Here is a 20,509-nt window from a genome sequence, read left to right on the forward strand (position 1 = left end):
ATTTCTTCCTATAAAGGATATATACACCACTGCAAGTAAGGTTTTACACTGATTTGAAGAAAATGTATATTTTGTATTTTCTTATTTTTTAAAACCATTTTAGTATACACAATTTGGAAGAGCTTTTTGACAGATTTTGACTTCTATACTTTTCTTGGAGACTGGGAAATCAATATTTTCTTTAGAGCTTACTGAAGTGATCATAGGTGGCTAATATTAAAATAAAGTTAACAGAAAAAAAAAGTGCATAAAATAATGGACTAAAACTCTTTAATGTTATTTATTTTTGAAATAGTATTTTGATTAACTGTGATTCTTTTATCTCATTAAGATAAATGGTTCTTTTATCTGGGACACAGAATACAGAGGGAGAGGTAAAGACAGCAAAGAGAAAGTCAGAGGTGCCTACAATTGAAGAAGAGAATGATTCCATTGGCCCAGTAAAAGAAAACAGTGAACTGGAGGGAATAGATGAAACTATTAATGAAGAACAAGATGATATTCCATGGATGGGTACAGGGGACCCTCTACCGCAGCTTCTGGCAGTTGTTCCCACATTGGAACATTGTATTAGCATGCACAATTCCAATTTAAATACTGAAGAAGAATGTGAAGAATATGATGATTTTTCTGATGTTCGAAGTATTGCTTCAGATGACTCCTTTTATCCCCCAGATCTTGAAACACATGGCTATTGGAAGCACAGTGGAGAACAAGAAGAGGAGGACCAGTTTGAAAATGAAGGACTTGATAGTGATAGTTATAACAGTTTGGAGAGCCTGGCCAGTCCCGAACCAATTACTTTGTTTAAAGCATGTAGTAGTAATAATGTCATTATTTTAAAAGCTCTTATGCGCCAAGGCTTGGAGGAGGAAGAGGTTGGAGAAACAGACAAAAACAACAGGGTGAGTCAACTCCTGTATATCTTTATACATGTATATGTTTTGAAGAGAACCTGTCAGCAGCTTCATACTGACCTAAACAGGGCAGCCTGAAATAGCGACAGGTGCTCAGTTATGCTGAACTGTGCTGTATGGTGCCAAATAAGTGCTGGTTTCAGGGGAAGGTATCTGCTGGGCGGCTCCCCCGCAGCTTCACTCTGCCTAGCTCAGCTTAATTAACACCTCTCCCTATATACAAATAGGGGGAGACCTTTCATAGTTTTTAGATTTGAAATATTACCATAGCTTACATCCACTGTTACCTCTGTGTTATGTGGAATTTAAAGAGTAAAAAAAAAAAAAACACACACTGCAGCCAGGAAAGCTGCTATTGGGCTTGTTACCATATTGTTTTAACTCTTTTCTTTCCAGAGTGCACAGCTTAGGGTACTTTCACGGTATTGAGTTCCGTCATAGAGGCTAATTACTGGGAAAAAAAAGCTTTCTGTCCTGGGAAACTGAGAAAGACGGATCCGTCATGACCCCGTTTTCTCTGCCATAATCTGCCACAATGGAAACCGGATCCGTCCTCCATTGACTTTCAATGGAGTTAATGACGGATCCGTCTTGGCAATTTAAAAGATATTTTAAACATAATACAACCGGATTCGTTCATAATGGATGCAGATGGTTGTATTATCAGTAGCATTTTTGTTGGACCCTGACGGATCCAGCAACAACACTAGTGTGAAAGTAGCCTTAGATGTAACTTGAACTGTATTTTGGTTTCATGCAATAATGTTTACTATGATTAGTGATCGGTAATATTTTCATGACTTAGTAATCAGTAAGTGGAAAGTAATTCTATTAAATTAATACATATGTACTCCAATAAAACATCTACATTGACACGCTACTTATTTTATTTTCTAAAAGACAGACCAGCATTGTTAAAGGGATTCTGTCATCAGAATTTAGGCCTATAACCTAAACATATGGCGAGGTCCCTACTAATACACAGAATCCTAAAGTGACCTTATCAAATGCGCCTGTGGCTCTATAATCATATAAAACAGGTTTATATAACCTGTCACTCACGTCAAAATGTGTCCAAGGGGACGTCTCACGATGCAGGGTGCCCGGCTGCAGCCATCTCCATTCGGTGCCCAGCGCCGCCTTCTGAATTTAAATTTCCGCCCTCCCTTCCATTAGAGCCGCCTACCTCAGTTCATCGTTCACTCCTGTCAGCGGCCTCGTTATGCGAAGTGCGCATGCGCCGGCCGGCGCACTTCGCTAGAATCTGCCTTGGCCGCCCGATTACAGCCTGTAATCGGGCGGCCAAGGCAGGATCTAGCGAAGTGAGCCAGCCGGCGCATGCGCACTTCACATAACGAGGCCGCTGACAGGAGTGAACGATGAACTGAGGTAGGCGGCTCTAATGGAAGGGAGGGCGGAAATTTCAATTCAGAAGGCGGCGCTGGGCACCGAAAGGAGATGGCTGCAGCCGGGCACCCTGCATCGTGAGACGTCCCCTTGGACACATTTTGACGTGAGTGACAGGTTATATAAACCTGTTTTATATGATTATAGAGCCACAGGCGCATTTGATAAGGTCACTTTAGGATTCTGTGTATTAGTAGGGACCTCGCCATATGTTTAGGTTATAGGCCTAAATTCTGATGACAGAATCCCTTTAAGTCTATATTTTCATATACAATCTTGACCATATGTATATCTAAAAGTAAAAAGTAAAATACATTATTGAAGAAATCTCCCAAAAGAGAAATCATTTTAGATTTCAGTATACAGTACTTTTTTCTGTGTTATACCTGCCAGCTGCCACTAGGGGACAATCAGGATGTCCCCATACATAATAGATTAGTAGGGTCTTCAAATGATCAAATGACAGTTAACTTATCTTGAATATTGAAAGTGAAGAAGTAAATAGATCCAATCATAAATGCACATAAATCAAAGAGATCTTGGTGAGGATGCTTTTCAAGAAAAGGGCTCAGGAAATAGTGCTCTCAAGACAGAAACCTCAACCTCACAAATATTTCAGATATTCACCCCAGTCTTCTCTTCTTCTTATGCATTCTGGCAGGCTAATAGTGTTCTGGTTTATCAAGAAGCACAGGAGAAGCAATACAGAAATGAACAGCACTCCTTTGCATCAATGCGGTGGGTGCACATCTCCAGGGGGTGGTAAAAAGCCCCCAATCTAGCATACATAGCAAACAGCCTTTGACAAAGGATTAAATTCCATCACTTTGGACGTGCTGTCTCCATTTTTTATTTTGTCATCTCTTTGTTATGGAAGTACAGGAGGAGCCTGCTGAACATATAGGACTTGGCAGTGGCAATTTAAGACAGGAGATTGAGGCAGGGATGTATTTACAACTCATGCTGCCCTAGGCACTGAAATAAACCTGCTCCCTTTAGGCTATTTAGACATGGCGTATTTGTTGCCGATTTTTGGTGTAAATTCAGAACTAAAAATCTGAGTACAATCCAGTACAATGCTAGGCAATGGTGTTTATATAACTCTATTCTTATGATGCAGAAATGAAATGTTCAGATTTTAAATCCACAGCATGCCTTATGCAATTCAGATTTTTGCAGTTTTGCTGTAAGTTTTGTTCCTGAAATGCAAAGGGGAAAATCTGCAGCAGCAGCATCAACATGTAACCCTTGTGAATGTTGCTATGCATTTGTGGCAACCACTGCAGTGGATTGTCTGTCCGTTGTATGTGAATACATTCGTTAAGTGTACCTTCAGCTATAACAGATTGACCAGTCCCTCAAAAAGTTTAAATGTGAAGGAGAGATGCAGCAGAGACAGTGGGTGGTCTTGCATTTTAGTAAACGGTATAATGCAGGAAGGTCACTTTTGGTTTTTTTAGGGTATTACCACACAGTGGACACTTTCTGCAGCAGATTTTAGTGCATATTTCTCACAGACTTCAACCAATGTAATGCAATGGATGAAATCCACAGTTGAAATCTGCAGCATAAATTGACATACAATGTATTTGTACCACAAATCTATTTATGCTGAGGATTTTTTCACAGCATATGGATGAGCTTGTTTTATTTAAAGGGAAAATAAAAATATATATTTTTCATCAGACCTCAGCTCAGACCCCCAATCAGACCCCCCAATGTTAATCAGACCTCAGATTAGACCCCCAATTTTAATAAGACCCCCAATCAGACCTCAGATCAGACCCCCAGTGTGAATATGACCTCTAAACAGACCTCAGATCAGAACCCCAATGTGAATGAACCCCCGCAATCAGACCTCAGATAAGACCCCAATGTGCATAAGATCCCAATACAGACCTCAGATCAGAGCCCAATATGCATAAGACCCCTATATAGACCTCAGATCAGACCCCAATATGCATAAGACCCCTATTCAGCTCTCAGATCAGACCCCAATTCAGACCTCAAATCAGAACCCTATATTAAAACAGACAGCAGTGCAGGCCAAAAAAGAAATAAAAAAATCAATTTACCTCTCCTGCTCCGGTTGCCGCCACAGCTTCTCACATCCAGCTGCGTTCTGTGCTGTGATCCATCACATACAGCGTGAGGTCACAGAATGCTGATGTACTCACGCTATGCGCAGTCCCAGCACAGCATGAGGAGCCTGCAGGAGAAGACCAGGAAGTAGTGAATACAGAGCCCTGCATGAGGAGAGCTGCATTTGCCACTTCCTTGTCCTTTTGTACTAATGAACACTTCTCCATAATGGAAGCGCTCATTAGTATTCGCCCCATAATACGCACTGACTCCCCCCCTCCCCCTTTGGGGTAAAAAAGCGTGTCTTAAAGGGCGAAAAATACGGTAGTGCCCCAAACTAACGGCGCTGTGAACTATTGGATTATTTGTCAGCGGCACATCCCCTGTGTTCAACAGATGATGTGCTGCTGATAAAGAATATTTGCTTACCTCTGATAAGCCAATAAATGAGCATCTCCTTATTTTTTGGCTGACTGCAGAGCCTTTAACATAGTGAAATGATCAAGACAGGGCCACATCTGCCATAAGGCGAGATGAGCATCTTGAGTTGAGCATGAGCGAGACGAGGTGAGCATCTCGCCTCAGGCAGCGGCCAACCTACCATTTTGAAGCCTATGATGACATTATTGCATCCTCTTGCAGCAGTTCTCGGGCAGTACGATGACGTGGTCATGTACATGACCACATCATTGCGCCGCCCGAGACTGGTGCAGAAGGTCACAAAGATGTAATCGCGACCACCTATGCTGGGATGTGACAAATCGCAGGCAGCGGCAGGAAGGTGGGAGTACATCTTCTGTGGGAGTATTCATTCACACTTCTGGACAAGCTTTAGCTCCCCCATTGGAACAAACTTTTAATTATTGACGATGATGCAGACTGAGGGAGGTTGCATATCTGGATATTAAAATCCTGTGGGTAAAGGTCATGGGAGGTGATCATCTAATGCCTAGGCTGCACAAGTGTCTTCATTTGCCATCCATACAGGGAACTCACAGTCCATTAGCCCTGCCTTGTCTGAGATCAACTGCAGCATGCACTTATTCCTCATCAGTGGGTGCTGCTTTGTGCATGCATGCTTTTAGAGTGGTTTCTTTGGACACATCTTTTGTTGGCACTTCTATCATCTTGGTAACCTGCTATCATGATGTTACAACCACTTTAAGCCTCTACCTTGGGCAGGGCAGATTTAAATAATTAGTGGGCCCTGTGCATAGGTTTCATGAGTGGTCTTCCCCTCCTGATTACTGGGATTTTCTAAGATACTAAAATGTTTTAAAAAGTTATACTGATATCATTACCAAGAATGGGGAGTCAGGCAAGCAATTCAGCAAAGATGGAAGTTGCACGTAGTCCAGAAAATACCCGTCTCAAAGTGCACCAGATGGACTAGACAAATGGACTACACCAACTTTAGTTTTTACTAGCTCCAGGCATTCAGCGAGGCCTGCTCAGCAGATTCCTGCTGGGGCTCAGCTCATGAGCAGGGAGCTGCAAGATCTGAATGTCAGGGTCCCAGCAGTGGCACTGATTCACCTACCACTGCTTTGTAGTGGTTATATAACTTGAGCAGTGTCGCGACATTGAAGATCCATCCCAGCACCCCCGCAGACTAGCTTTTTGAAGAGGCAGCGATGCTTGTCAATGTTTACCTGCATACCATCTAGATTGTAGCACTGTTGCAGTGTAATAATAACTCTCAATTTTCAAAGAAAGGAAAAAGGGACAAAATTTGCGACGCACACGGGAGCAATTCTTTTTAGATCACGCCACACCTCTAACCCTTCCTAATATCTCTCCATACATGCTTAATCCTGCTTATTCTCCTTTGTGCCCCCTCTCAGTATGGAATTCGCTTTGTGTAACACCTTAGTAGTGTTCCCCCATTGATTATGCCCCGTCAGAATAATGACACCCTCCTAGTGCCCACCCTTAATACACCCTTACAGTCTGAATGCCCCCCTAGTGATCCCCTTACAGTAAGAATTGCTCTTTTGTGATCCAATACAGTAGTTATGCTGCCTAGTGCCTAGTTGTGCCCCCATACAGTAGTTATAACCCCTTAGTACCCTCATAAAGTACAATGCTCCCTTAATGCACCTTCACAGTAGAATGGTCCCTAATTGTCCCCACACAGGTTGCATGGTATCTTGTATGTATCCAGTAAGCCTCTCTTTTGCGTAATAGTCTTTTGATGTCTCCCCCTCTCCTGGGCTGTTGGCCCTGCTCAGTAACTTTAAATTTTAACTGTGAGATGGAATGTTCCTCTCTGTGAAAATGATAGAGAAGAAAAGAAGATTTTCGTGTTTGGTATTGCGATCTTCTCCTCCAATGTAGATCTTCTCTGTCATCATCTTCTCCACTTGGTCCAGACTTCTTTCAGCTGTGCCTCGTCTCTGCAGAGTGTGACACACAGACATCTTAAGTTCCTCCCATTTCTATCATCATCCCCCAACCTCTAATCCCCACAGCGTTATCCTACTGCTCACTGTGTTCCCCAATACCCCCAAATACTATCCTGAAGGAAAATGAGTGCCCCCCATAGTAATAGTGCTCCTAGTAGTCCCACCAACAGTAATTCCCTTCTAGAATGCCCTCATTAGTAATACTGCCCCTACTGGACCCAACAGTGATAATGCTCCCCAAGAATGCCCCCATTAGTAATCCTGCCACCTACAGTGCCCCCAACCATGATAACGCTCCCCAAGAGTGCCCCCATTAGTAGAAGAGCCTTCCAGTATTAATAATACCCTCACAGATCCCCCAGTACAAATAATGCCCTCTCTTGTTCCCCCCAGTGGTAATAAAGTTCTCTACAGGCCCCCCATAGTGTTCTTAGTATAAATAAGATGGATTTATAAGGCCCTCCTACAGAGCCCCCAGTAGTAATAATAATGCCTATAATGTCCCCTGGATTTATAATACCCCTACAGTGCCCCCAGAATTTATATGGCCCCCTACTGTTATAATGCTCACCTGTCACGGATGATGTTGCAGATAGCTGGAAGTTATGAATAAACGTCCGACTGGCTTGATCCCAAACTAAGGAGCATATAGGTGACCCCTATAAGACCCTAAGAGCTCACCCTGACTGCTAAGCACATACAAGGGTCTCAGAGGTAGACGATTGTATGCCCACGTACCTAAGACTGTGCGACACCTGAAAACCCTATAATAGTGAGGGGACACGACCACCGGCTCCCTGCACTTCATACGGAGGGAGTCAGGGTCACCTAGAATCAAGCCAGCAAGGAAACACAATACATGAAAGAACTTATTTGAACAAGCAGCAGCAGAAGCCTCCAGCAGTGAACACTTCATCCAGGAAGTAGTATAAACTGCAAAAAAAGGCAGTATGGGAGGGAATATAAAGGAAAGAGGATTAGTCTAAATAGGTGACACCTGGGAGAAGGAAAGGAGATGAGAAAGTGAAACCATCATGCAAGAGTAGAGAAGGACGTCTGTCAGACCTTCTCACAGAACTGGCGGTGACAGAACCCCTCCCTCTACGGGTGGACTCCGGACACTCAGAACCCACCTTCTCAGGATGAGGCCTATGGAAAGCCTTGATGAGACGAGTGGCCTTAATGTCTGCCACTGGGACCCACATCCTCTCCTCAGGACCATAACCCTCCCAATGAACAAGGTATTGGAGAGAACCGCGGATAATGCAAGAATCCACAATCCTAGAGACCTGGAATTCAAGATTACCATCAACAAAAATCGGAGGAGGAGGCAAAGAGGAGGGTACAGTGGGTTGGACATAAGATTTTAATAGGGACCTGTGAAAAACATTATGGATCTTCCAAGTCTGAGGAAGATCAAGACGGAAGGCAACGGGATTGATGACGGACAAGATCTTGTAAGGCCCAATAAACTTAGGACCCAACTTCCAGGAGGGAACCTTCAGTTTGATATTCTTTGTAGACAACCACACCAGATCACCCACATTCAGGTCCGGACCAGACACACGTCTCTTATCCGCCACACGCTTATATCTCTCAGTCATCCTCTTCATATTACCCTGAATCTTTTGCCAAATAAATGACAAAGACGAGGAAAATTTCTCCTCATCAGGTAAACCAGAAGAACCCTCTCCAGAGAATGTCCCAAACTGTGGATGAAACCCATATGCACCAAAAAATGGTGACTTATCAGAGGACTCCTGGCGACTGTTATTTAAAGCAAACTCAGCAAGGGACAAAAAAGAATACCAATCCTCCTGATTCTCCGCCACAAAACAGCCCAGATATGTCTCCAGATTCTGATTGACGCGTTCGGTCTGACCATTCGACTGCGGGTGAAAAGCAGAAGAAAATGACAACCGAATCCCCAAGCGAGAACAGAAGGCCTTCCAGAATCTGGAAACAAATTGCGTGCCCCTATCAGAAACAATGTCTGAAGGAATGCCATGCAATTTAACAATGTGATCAACAAACGCTTGCGCCAACGTCTTAGCATTGGGTAACCCAGGAAAGGGAATGAAATGCGCCATTTTGCTAAAACGGTTTACTACCACCAAAATCACAGTCTTCCCCGAGGAACGAGGCAGGCCCGTAATGAAGTCAATGGAGAGATGCGTCCAAGGACGGGAAGGAATTGGTAACGGGAGGAGAGAACCCGATGGCCGTGAATGAGGGACCTTGCTACGAGCACAGGTCTCGCAGGCTGCCACAAAACCCTCAACCGTCTTACGAAGAGCCAGCCACCAGAATCTCAGAGCAATGAGATCTACTGTGGCTCTACTCCCCGGGTGCCCAGCAAGGACAGTATCGTAGTGCTCCTTAAAAACCTTGTGTCGTAAAGCGAGAGGCACAAACAACCTCCCAGGAGGACAAAGATCAGGAGCCTCTGCCTGGGCTGCCTGAACCTCTGCCTCCAAATCAGGATAAAGAGCAGAGACAACCACCCCTTCAGCCAAAATGGGACCCGGGTGTTCAAAGTTCCCCCCTCCCGGAAAACAACGTGACAGGGCATCCGCCTTCACATTTTTAACCCCAGGGCGGAACGTGACAACAAAATTAAACCTAGAAAAGAACAAAGACCATCTGGCCTGTCTCGGGTTCAGACGCTTGGCTGATTCCAAGTAGGCCAGATTCTTATGGTCGGTAAAGACGGTAATAGGGTGTCTGGCTCCCTCTAGCCAATGGCGCCATTCCTCAAAAGCTAATTTGATGGCCAACAACTGCCTATCTCCCACATTGTAATTTCTCTCTGCGGAGGAGAGTTTCCTTGAGAAAAAGGCACACAGTCGCCATTTGGCAGGAGAGAGACCCTGAGATAGGACGGCACTCACACCCACCTCAAAAGCGTCCACCTCAACAATAAAAGGTAAAGAGATATCAGGTTGTACCAAAATGGGAGCGGAAGCAAAACTCTCTTTGATACTAGAAAAGGCCTTAAGGGCATCTACCGACCAGGAGGAAAAATCTACCCCCTTTTTAGTCATATCAGTGAGTGGCTTAACAACAGAGGAATAATTCAAAATGAACTTTCTGTAATAATTGGCAAAACCCAAAAACCGCATCAGCGCCTTCTGATTCTCAGGAAGCTCCCAATCAAGCACAGCGCGGACCTTCTCAGGGTCCATGCGAAAACCAGAAGCGGAGAGAAGAAAACCAAGAAATTGAATCTCCGGAACCGCAAACACACATTTTTCCAGTTTAGCATACAATTTATTCTCCCGCAGAATGAGCAAGACCTGACGTAGGTGGTCCCTATGAGTTTTGAAATCAGGAGAAAAAAAAATCTAAATGTCATCTAGATACACCAGTACAAATTTTCCCATTAAATGATAAAAAATGCTAATCACAAAATGTTGGAAGACGGCCGGAGCATTCATCAAACCAAAGGGCATAACCAAATTCTCGAAATGACCCTCAGGGGTATTGAAGGCCGTCTTCCATTCGTCCCCTTCCCTGACCCTGACTAGGTTGTATGCCCCTCTTAAATCCAACTTAGAAAAAACTTTAGCCCCAACAATCTGGTTAAACAGGTCCGGGATCAGAGGAAGCGGATATGGGTCACGAATTGTGATACGGTTCAGCTCCCTGAAATCCAGACGCCGTGAGGCAATTGCAAAAGTCACTCCAACCATTTATTTGCCTTGCTTGCCAATCAATGGTGGGGTTATGTTTAGTGAGCCAGGGTAGCCCCAACACTAGAGGAGTAGGTAATCCGCTTAGGACGAAACATGACATATCCTCAACATGAGCGTCACCCACAATCAAACGGATAACGATCTTTGAGAAAGTGGAGCGGAATCGATAGCAAAAACAGGTATATCCTTTTCCAAAGTGCATACCTGGAAACCATGCGTTATAGCAAATTGATTATCAATGAGATTGACAGCTGCTCCACTATCTACAAAAATCTCACAAACAATGTTCTTGCTGTCTAGCGCCACCCTGGCAGGTAGGAGAAAACAGGAACTACAAGCAAATGACAAACCTTCAATTTCCGCATCAACCTTGCCAATAGTAGCAAATGGAAAGTTTTTTTTTTTCTTTGTTTCTTTTTTATTACCCAAAGAAAACTCCATGAATCTCCTAGAGGGGCAAACATTAGCCAAATGATTTATACCCGCACAACAGAAACAAACTGTCACCGCCAGCTCTGTGAGAAGATCTGGCAGACGTTCTTCTCTACCTGTTGTATGATGTTCTTTGTTTTGGCTTCACTTTCTCATCTCCTTTCCTTCTCCCACCTATTTGCACTGATTGTCTCCCTTTATATTCCCTCCCATACTGCCTCACTTTGCGGTTTATACTTCTTCCTGGATTGTGTTCACTACTGGAGGCTGCTTCTCCTGATTCCTCAGATAAGTCTGTTTCCTTTATTTGTGTTTCTTGCTGGCTTGATTGTAGGTGACCCTGACTCCGTCCGTATTAAGTGCAGGGAGCCGGTGGTCGTGTCTCCTCACTATTATAGGGTTTTCAGGTGTCACATAGTATAAGGTACGAGGGCATGCAATCGTCTACCATAAAGATCTTTGCATGGGCATAGCAGTCAGGGAGAGCTCTAGGGGTTTTATAGGGCTCACCCATATGCTCCTTAGTTTCGGATCAAGCCAGTCGGATGTTTATTTATAAGTTCCAGCCTTCTGCAACACCATCCGTGACACAAACCCTCCTCTGAGAGCTGAATCCTCTACTATCAGAGGCAAGCAAACCCAGCTGCATGGCCTCCTCCTCAGAGGGGATTGAGAGAGACTGAGACCCCTGCACACTGAATGAGACAGCCCCACTGACCTTGGGCTGAATATGACAGGAAGAAGTGGTCTCTCTTCTCTCTCTAAGACGCCTGTCAATACGAACAGCTAGAGACATGGCAGACTCCAACGAGGCAGGTCTCGCACGAAAAGCAAATGCATCTTTCAATCCCTCCGAAAGACCATGGCAAAATTGACTTCGGAGTGCAGCATCGTTCCAACCGGTATCAGCTGCCCATCTCCGAAATTCAGAACAATATATCTCTGCGGACTGTTTATCCTGACATAAAAGACGCAGTTTAGATTAAGCCAGAGCAATATGATCCGAGCCATCATATATCTGCCCCAGGGCTACAAAAAAATTCATCCACCGATCGGAGGGGCCGTGCCCCCACCGGCAGCGATAAAAGCCCAAGACTGAGCAGTATCCTTGAGCAGCGAGATGATGATCCCCACTCTCTGCTCCTCATCACTAGAGGAATGGGGAAAGTAGGCGAAAATGGAGTTTGCAAGTCTCTCTAAAGCGAACAAAATTCTCACTACCCCCGGAGAACGTATCCGGAAGCGAGATCTTAGGCTCGGAACAAACTCCATGAACGCAAGCAGAACCGGTCACCTGAAACTGAGACACAGTTTTACGGAGATCTGCTACCTCCAGTGAAAGACCTTGCATGCGGTCAATCAAGGCTGAAACCGGATCCATGCTTAAGACGGTAATGGCGGTTTATAATGTCACGGATGATGTTGCAGATAGCTGGAAGTTCTGAATAAACGTCTGACTGGCTTGATCCCAATATAAGGAGCATATAGGTGACCCCTATAAAACCCCAAGAGCTCACCCTGACTGCTAAGCACATACAAGGGTCTCAGAGGTAGACGATTGTATGCCCACGTACCTAAGACTGTGTGACACCTGAAAACCCTATAATAGTGGGGGGACATGACCACCGGCTCCCTGCACTTCATACGGAGGGAGTCAGGGTCACCTAGAATCAAGACAGCAAGGAAACACAATACATGAAAGGACTTATCTGAACAAGCAGCAGCAGAAGCCTCCAGCAGTGAACACTTCAATCCAGGAAGTAGTATATACCGCACAGTGAGGCAGTATGGGAGGGAATATAAAGGAAAGAGGATTAGTCTAAATAGGTGACACCTGGGAGAAGGAAATGAGATGAGAAAGTGAAACCAAAACAAAGAACATCATGCAAGAGGTAGAGAAGGACGTCTGTCAGACCTTCTCATAGAACTGGCGGTGACATCACCCTGAAGTGCCCCCAGTATTTATAATGCCCCCTGTAGTTATATTCCTCCCTTCACCATACAGTCCTATGTAAATAATATCACACCATCTCTCCTGCCCCCTCCAGCATACAGTCCCATGTAAATAACACTATTTACCTCCCTCCGCCATAGAGTCCCATTTAAATAACATCACACCATCTCTCCAGCCCCCTCCAATATACAGTCCCATGTAAATAACATCACCTCCTCCCTAGCTGCCTTCAACATACAGTCCCAAGTAAATAATATCGCCTCCTCCCCAGCCTCCAACATGCAATCCCATGTAAACATCACCCCCTCAACATTCAGTCCCATGTAAATAACATTATTCCCCTCCACCAGCCACCTTCAATATACAGTTCCATGTAAATAACATCACTCCCTCCCACAGCCGCTATCAACATACAGTGCCATGTAAATAGCATCACTGCCTTCCCAGCCCACTCCGACATACAGTCCCATGTAAATAACATCCCTCCCACCCACAGCTGCCCTCCAACATACAGTTTATTGTAAATAATATAGTCCCCTCCCACAGTCGCCTTCAACATACAGTCCCATGTAAATAACCTCACCCTGCCTAGCCCCCTCCAACAATCAGTCCCATGTAACATCACTCCCTCTCCCAGCCCCCTCCAACATACAGTCTCATGTAAATAACATCACCCTCTCCCCAGCCACCTCCAACACACATTTATAATGAAGATAATATGGCCCAATGCTGACCCCTGAGGTACCCTACTAGTGCAGTGACCCAATCTGAGTGCGTATCACTGAGCCAGTTACTTACCAACATACAGACATTTTCTTTTAGTCCAAGCATTCTCATTTTATATACTAACCTTTTATGTGGTTGTCACGATACTAGTGGAATACTGCTGGAATCCAATGGCAAAGACAAGGCCTGTACACAGGAAACACTGGAGTCTTGAATAGGAGGTTGCAGGAATGAAGGATGCAGCAGAGACAGACAGGCGGAGCCATTAACGGTAGCAACGGTGCAGAACTGAAGGATGCAGCAGAGCCGAGGTCAGACGAGCAATGGGTCACGGCAGGTGGCACAGGAATGTAGTCAGACAATCCGGGTCGGCAACAAGAGGTAGCAGGATCTTCACAAAGTAGCAGGGTAAACCGCAAGTAGGAGGAACAAACCAGAGAGCTAGTTCCAAGCAAGAGGACTGCACGAGCATTAGCTAAACACAATACTCAAGCAATTAGTAACAGGCTTGAGATGTTTAAATGTGAAACAGGAAGTAAGATGGCACCCAGCTGAGACACAACTCTGTTTTTGGACCCTTTTGAATATTGGCACCACATTTGCTAATCCTGTGGAACACTCCCTGTCAATCTATCTAGTCCATAAATCAGAAATAAGGGTCTGGCTATGACATCACTTAATTCTCTTAGGATATGGGAGTGTATGCCATCTGGCCCCAGTGATTTTTAATATTTTACAGACGCCACTGTGTTTCTTCCTGGGTCAGAGAGGGCACTTTTAAAGGGGAATTTACTTTGGCATTCTGCATTTCATCCGACAGTTTATTTTCCTCAATGAATATAGTGGAGAATTTTTTTTTATATATAGCTTTGCTTTCTCCTCATAGCTGTCTGCAACTCCTCCATCATCACTCTGTAAAGGCAGACACCTTCAGATTTATACTTTTTACCATTTATATAATTGAAGAACAATTTAGGATTAGTATTCCTCGCTTTAGCAATTAATCTCTGTCTCTAGTTTGGCTGCTTTTATTTGTCTTTTACATATTCTATTTTTACCTTATCGTTTATCAATGCTTCCTTGCTACCCTCCTGTTTTAGTGATTGCTTTCTTTTTGTCATTTATTGCTTTCTTTACAATTCTATTTATCCACATAGTTTTTTTCTTGTTCCTTACCCTTTTATTCCCATAAGATCTGTACCTCTCACAATTAGAGTTTAGGATGCTCTTAAAAATTTCCCATTTTGTGGCTGTATTTTTATTTTTGAGGATGTTTTCCCAGTTAGTTAGGCCAATGGACTGTCTTAGTTGGCTAAATTTAGCTTTTTTGAAGTTTGGTATTTTTGTGCCTCCCTTAACCTCTTACTGACACAGGTCATACAGGTACGCCCTGATGTCCGAGTCCTTAAGGACACAGGGAGTACATGTACACCCTGTGCATTTCCGATCACCGCCCGAACAGAGTGCCTGCTGAAATCATTCAGCAGGCACTCTGTGACAATGTCGAAGGGGGGTCCTGTGACACCCCCCCCCCCCCTGTATCGGCGATCGCAGCAAACCGCAGGTCAATTCAGACCTGCGGTTTCCTGCGTTTCAGGGTCATTCTGGTCTCCGGTGACCGGATAACCCGGAATAGAATGGTGATCGGTGGTGTAATAATACACCAGCAATCACCATCCTTAGATCCTGAGAGGTGCCGGAGAAATCACCTCTCAGGATCGCATCCTATTGGCTTGACGGACGGGCAGGGGTTAACTTCCCCTAGCTCTGCTCTCCTCCTCCACACTGCTTCTGTGGAGATAGGAGGGAGGAGCTCGTCCATCTACCTCTGAGCCCAGCACCTCCACGTGAGCCACCATAGTGCCATCTGGCACTCAAAAGTTATTAGGGACAGGTTTAGGGAAAGGTTAGATTAGGCAGGGAGACTGAGGGATAGTTTAGGGGGAAAAAAAGTTTTTTTCTTGTGCTTCACCCTGATCGGGTGTCTGGGGTCCACAGCACACTCAGCTGTGCGACCCTAGACCCCCCAGGGGTGCTGCAGCTTACCCCCCTGCCGCCCCCCAGGGTATAAGTTAATGTGAACACCCGTCCCCCCACACGCACGCATGCTAAATAAAGTTTTACACACACACACGCACACACACACACACACACACACTATCCTATGGCCTGCTGGACATTCTCGGCCGAGGAGGCATACACCCTGCTTGTCTCTGACTCAGAGAGCCCCAGTGAGGACGAGGATGACCCCACTTTCCTCTTGTCATCCGCATCCTCCTCATCATCTAGTGATGATGATGAGCCCCCAAGGTGGCGGATATGCCGCTAGGTGGAGCCAGGGGACACCTATGCCAGGAACCCTGTGGCCCACACTAGTAGGAGCAGCCCTGGGGCTCGTACTAGTTTTCCGGCCCACCAGGCAAGTCCACCTAAACCCCCTACCGGTGAACTTGTATGGTGTACCCAGACAAATTCAGGATTTTGAGCCCGTGATTCCTGACTTGGTTGGCCAACCAGTGGGCTTCACTGAATATGATTTTTTTAGTTTTTTTTTCAGGGAGCACTTTGTGAATCTGATGGTGGAGCAAACGAACTGGGTGTTAGCGGGAAACTTGTGTGGGACCTTATGCACCCACTGCTAGATAAGGGTTACCACCTGTACGTGGATAACTTTTATACTAGTATCCCCTTGTTGCAGTCCCTCGCGGCCAGATCCACGTCCCCTTGTGGAATCGTGCGGAAAAATCAATGCGGCCTCCCTATCCACCCCCTCCAGGTACCTATCCCCAGGGGTGAGACCCGTGCCCTTACCAGTAGAAACCTGTTGCTGGTCAGATATAAGGACAAGAGGGATGTCCTTGTACTGTCCACAATTCACGGTAACGGCATCACCCCTGCCCCTTGCAAGGTACCGCGGCAACGGTCCTCAAGTTCGATTGTATCGTGGACTACAATCGGTATATGGGAGGAGCTGATCTCTCTGATCAAGTCCTCAAGCCATATAACGCCATGTGAAAAACCCGGGCATGGTACAAAAAAGTTGCAGTCTACTTGGTACAGGTTGCCTTGTACAACTCTTTTGTGCTGTCCGGGAGCGCTGGCAACACAGGGAAATTCCTGCAGTTCTATGAGGCAGTCCTCAAGGACCTGATCTTTTCTGACCTGGAAAGAGCAGGCCGGAATACCACGGGAACTGGAGGCACCTGGATTGTCCCTGGCCAACACTTTCGAGGTGTGGTCCGCCATACTGGGAAGGAACTGTCCCCAAAAAAGTACATAGTGTGTCACAGGAGGGGGATACGGAAGTACACCACCACTCAATGTGACACGTGCCCCGATCATCCGGGCCTCTGCATTGACGGTTGCTTCAGGGATTACCACACTTCCATGGAGTACTAAATTTATAATCCCCTTCCCCAATTTTAATTCTATTTGGCCACAGACAATCACCCAGAAAAAAAATAAAAAATAAAAAATATGGCTCTCTTTTAAAAAAAAATTAGATTATTTTGTAACTAAAGTAAATAAAAAAAAAGTATACATATTAGGTATCGCTGTGTCCGTAAGAACCTGAACTATAAAAATACCACATGACCTAACCCCTCAGTTGAACACAGATCAAAAAGTCATATGCACCCCAAAATAGTGCCAATAAAACCGCCCTCTCATCCCACAAAAAAAGAGCCCCTACCTAAGACCCAATTTTGGAAACTACACCCCTTAAGGTATTCAAAACTGATTTTACAAACTTTGTTAACCCTTTAGGCGTTCCACAAGAGTTATTGGCAAATGGAGATGAAATTTCAGAATTACATTTTTTTGTAACCTTGCCTCACAAAAATGTAATATAGAGCAACCAAAAATCACATGTACCCTAAAAATAGTCCAAACAAAATTGCCACCTTATCCCGTAGTTTCCAAAATGGGGGTCACTTTTTCTGAGTTTCTTTTCTAGGGGTGCATCAGGGGGGCTTCAAATTAGACATGGTGTAAATAAACCAGTCCAGCAAAATCTGCCTTCCAGAAACCATATGGTGTTCCTTTCCTTCTGCGCCCTGCTGTGTGCCCGTACAGTAGTTTATGACCACATATGGGGTATTTCTATAAACTACAGAATCAGGGCAATAAATATTAAGTTTTGTTTAGCTGTTAACCCTTGCTTTGTTAATGGAAAAAATGGATTAAAATGGAAAATTTGGCAAAAAATGTAAATTCTGAAATTTCATCTCCATTTGCCAATAACTCTTGTGGAACACCTAAAGGGTTAACAAAGTTTGTAAAATCAGTTTTGAATACCTTAAGGGGTGTAGTTTCTAAAATGGGGTTATTTATGGGTGGTTTCTATTATGTAAGCATCACAAAGTGACTTCAGACCTGAACTGGTCCTTTAAAAAGTGGGCTTTGGAAAATTTCTGAAAAAGATTTGCTTCTAAACTTCTAGCCTTGTAACGTCCCCAAAAAATAAAATGGCATTCCCAAAATGATTCAAACATGAAGTAGATATATGGGGAATGTAAATTAATAACTATTTTTGGAGGTATTACTATGTATTATAGAAGTAGAGAAATTGAAACTTGGAAATTTGCAAATTTTTTGTAAATTTGGTATTTTTTTATAAATAAAAATGAATTTTTTTACTCCATTTTACCAGTGTCATGAAGTACGATATTTGACGAAAAACTGTCTCAAAATGGCCTGGATAAGTAAAAGCGTTCTAAAGTCATTCACACATAAAGTGACACTGGTCAAATTTGCAAAAAATTGCCTGGTCCTTAAGGTGAAAATGAGCTCGGTCCTTAAGGGGTTAAGAAACACTCTTTTGAAATTGGAAGGTTATTATTTTATGTCACTATTTCCCTGGTGTCCCCCAACCTGCACATCTGTTGTTCTGTCAGATCTATTGGTTAGTACTAAGTCCAGTATGACTGTCCCTCTAGTCGGATCCTGAACCAGTTGGGAAAGGTAATTGTCTTTTGTTATTGCCAAGAACCTGTTTCCTTTATGATATCTAAAGGTTTCAGTTTATCAGTCTATATCTGGTCAGTTGAAGTCCCCATAATAACGACCTCATGATTTGCCACTAGTGATGAGCGGGAGGTGCCATATTCGATTTTGACGAAATTTGCAAATATTCGCTATAATATTCGTTTCATATTCGTCAAAATCGAATATTCGTCATTTTTCTATTTATCGCGATTAATATGCGATTTAAATAATAGCGTATTGCGATTGTAACTTAAGGCTACTTTCCTATTGGTTTGATATCTAGAATTAGCGAAGATGACGAATGTATTCGTCATATTCCTAAAAACGAAGATAACGAAGTATTCTCCATCTTCGTTTTAGCTACCTATTCGTCAACTTCGCTAATTCTAGCAATCAAATAGGAAAGTTGACTATAGAGACAGCTGTGTTTAACTCGCTATGCGATTATATTACTTTGCTTTTTTTTTATAAATAGAATAAATTATTCTATTTATTTTAAAAAAAAAGCAAAGTAATATAATCGCATAGAGAATTAAACACAGCTGTCTCTATAGTCAACTTTCCTATTTGATTGCTAGAATTAGCGAAGTTGACTAAAACGAAGGAGCTAAAGCGAAGATGGAGAATACTTCGTTATCTTCGTTTTGAGGAATATGACGAATACATTCGTCATATTCGCTAATTCTACCAAGCCAACCATAGTAAACCAGGTCCAAGTTGAAATCGCAATGCGATTAATTCAAGTTATATTAATCGCATTGCGATTACAACTTAGCACTGCTATATTCCATATTAGGCTACAATTAACGAATATGGAATATAGCAGTGATAAGTTGAAATCGCAATTCGATTATTATAACTTGAATTAATCGAATTGCGATTTCAACTTAGCACTGCTATATTCCATATTCGTTAACTTCGTTAATTCTAGCAAGCAGACCAATTAGAAACACAGCTCTAAGTTGAAATCGCAATGCGATTAATATAACTTGAATTAATCGCATTGCGATTTCAACTTTTAGACCTGGTTTACTATGGTTGGCTTGGTAGAATTAGCGAATATGACAAATGTATTCGTCATATTCCTCAAAACGAAGATAACGAAGAGTATTCTCCATCTTCGTTTTAGCTCCATATTCGTCAACTTTGCTAATTCTAGCAATCAAATAGGAAAGTTGACTATAGAGACAGCTGTGTTTAATTCGCTATGCGATTATATTACTTTTCTTTTTTTTTTTAATAAATAGAATAATTATAATACTTGATAATTATTATAATTATTCTATTTATAAAAAAAAAAGAAGCAAAGTAATATAATCGCATAGCGAATTAAACACAGCTGTCTCTATAGTCACCTTTCCTATTTTATTGCTAGAATTAGCGAATTTGACGAATAGGTAGCTAAAACAAAGATGGAGAATACTTCGTTATCTTTGTTTTGAGGAATATGACGAATACATTCGTCATATTCGCTAATTCTACCAAGCCAACCATAGTAAACCAGGTCTAAGTTGAAATCGCAATGTGATTAATTCAAGTTATATTAATCGCATTGCGATTTCAACGTAAATCTCAAATCCGACAGTACATTCTAGTATGGAGACGTTCGCATGGTGATGGGGACGCTCCATGAGCACGGAAGTCAGCAGAAGCGGCAACGGGCACTGACTGGAGCAGCCAGGAAGCCAGGAATCCTAAGGACAGGTAAGAACTACTTTTGGGAAGTGGGAAAGAAAAAAATATAACAATAAAAAAAAAAAAAAAAAAGAATATTCGAATTTATAGCACTATATTCAAAATATTCGCGAATTAGCAAAGTGTCGATATTCGCTAAAAAAATTTGATATTCGAATATTCGCACTCAACACTATTTGCCTCCTCATCTACCTCGTTTAGTAGTAGATT

At 43.3% G+C, this 20,509-nt stretch overlaps 1 protein-coding gene across 1 annotated transcript in view; it reads left to right on the plus strand.

Moving 5' to 3' along the window:
* Positions 1-335: 335 nt before the first annotated feature.
* Positions 336-20,509, plus strand: part of ANKRD33B (ankyrin repeat domain 33B) — a 524,055-nt gene continuing 503,881 nt past the window's right edge. The window contains exon 1 of the mRNA XM_040433947.1: positions 336-905. Coding sequence (XP_040289881.1) covers positions 336-905 — 570 coding nt within the window. The remainder of the gene's footprint in view (positions 906-20,509) is intronic.

This window comes from Bufo bufo, chromosome 5 (assembly GCF_905171765.1).
Source record: "Bufo bufo chromosome 5, aBufBuf1.1, whole genome shotgun sequence".
In the NCBI taxonomy this organism is placed as follows: Eukaryota; Metazoa; Chordata; class Amphibia; order Anura; family Bufonidae; genus Bufo; species Bufo bufo.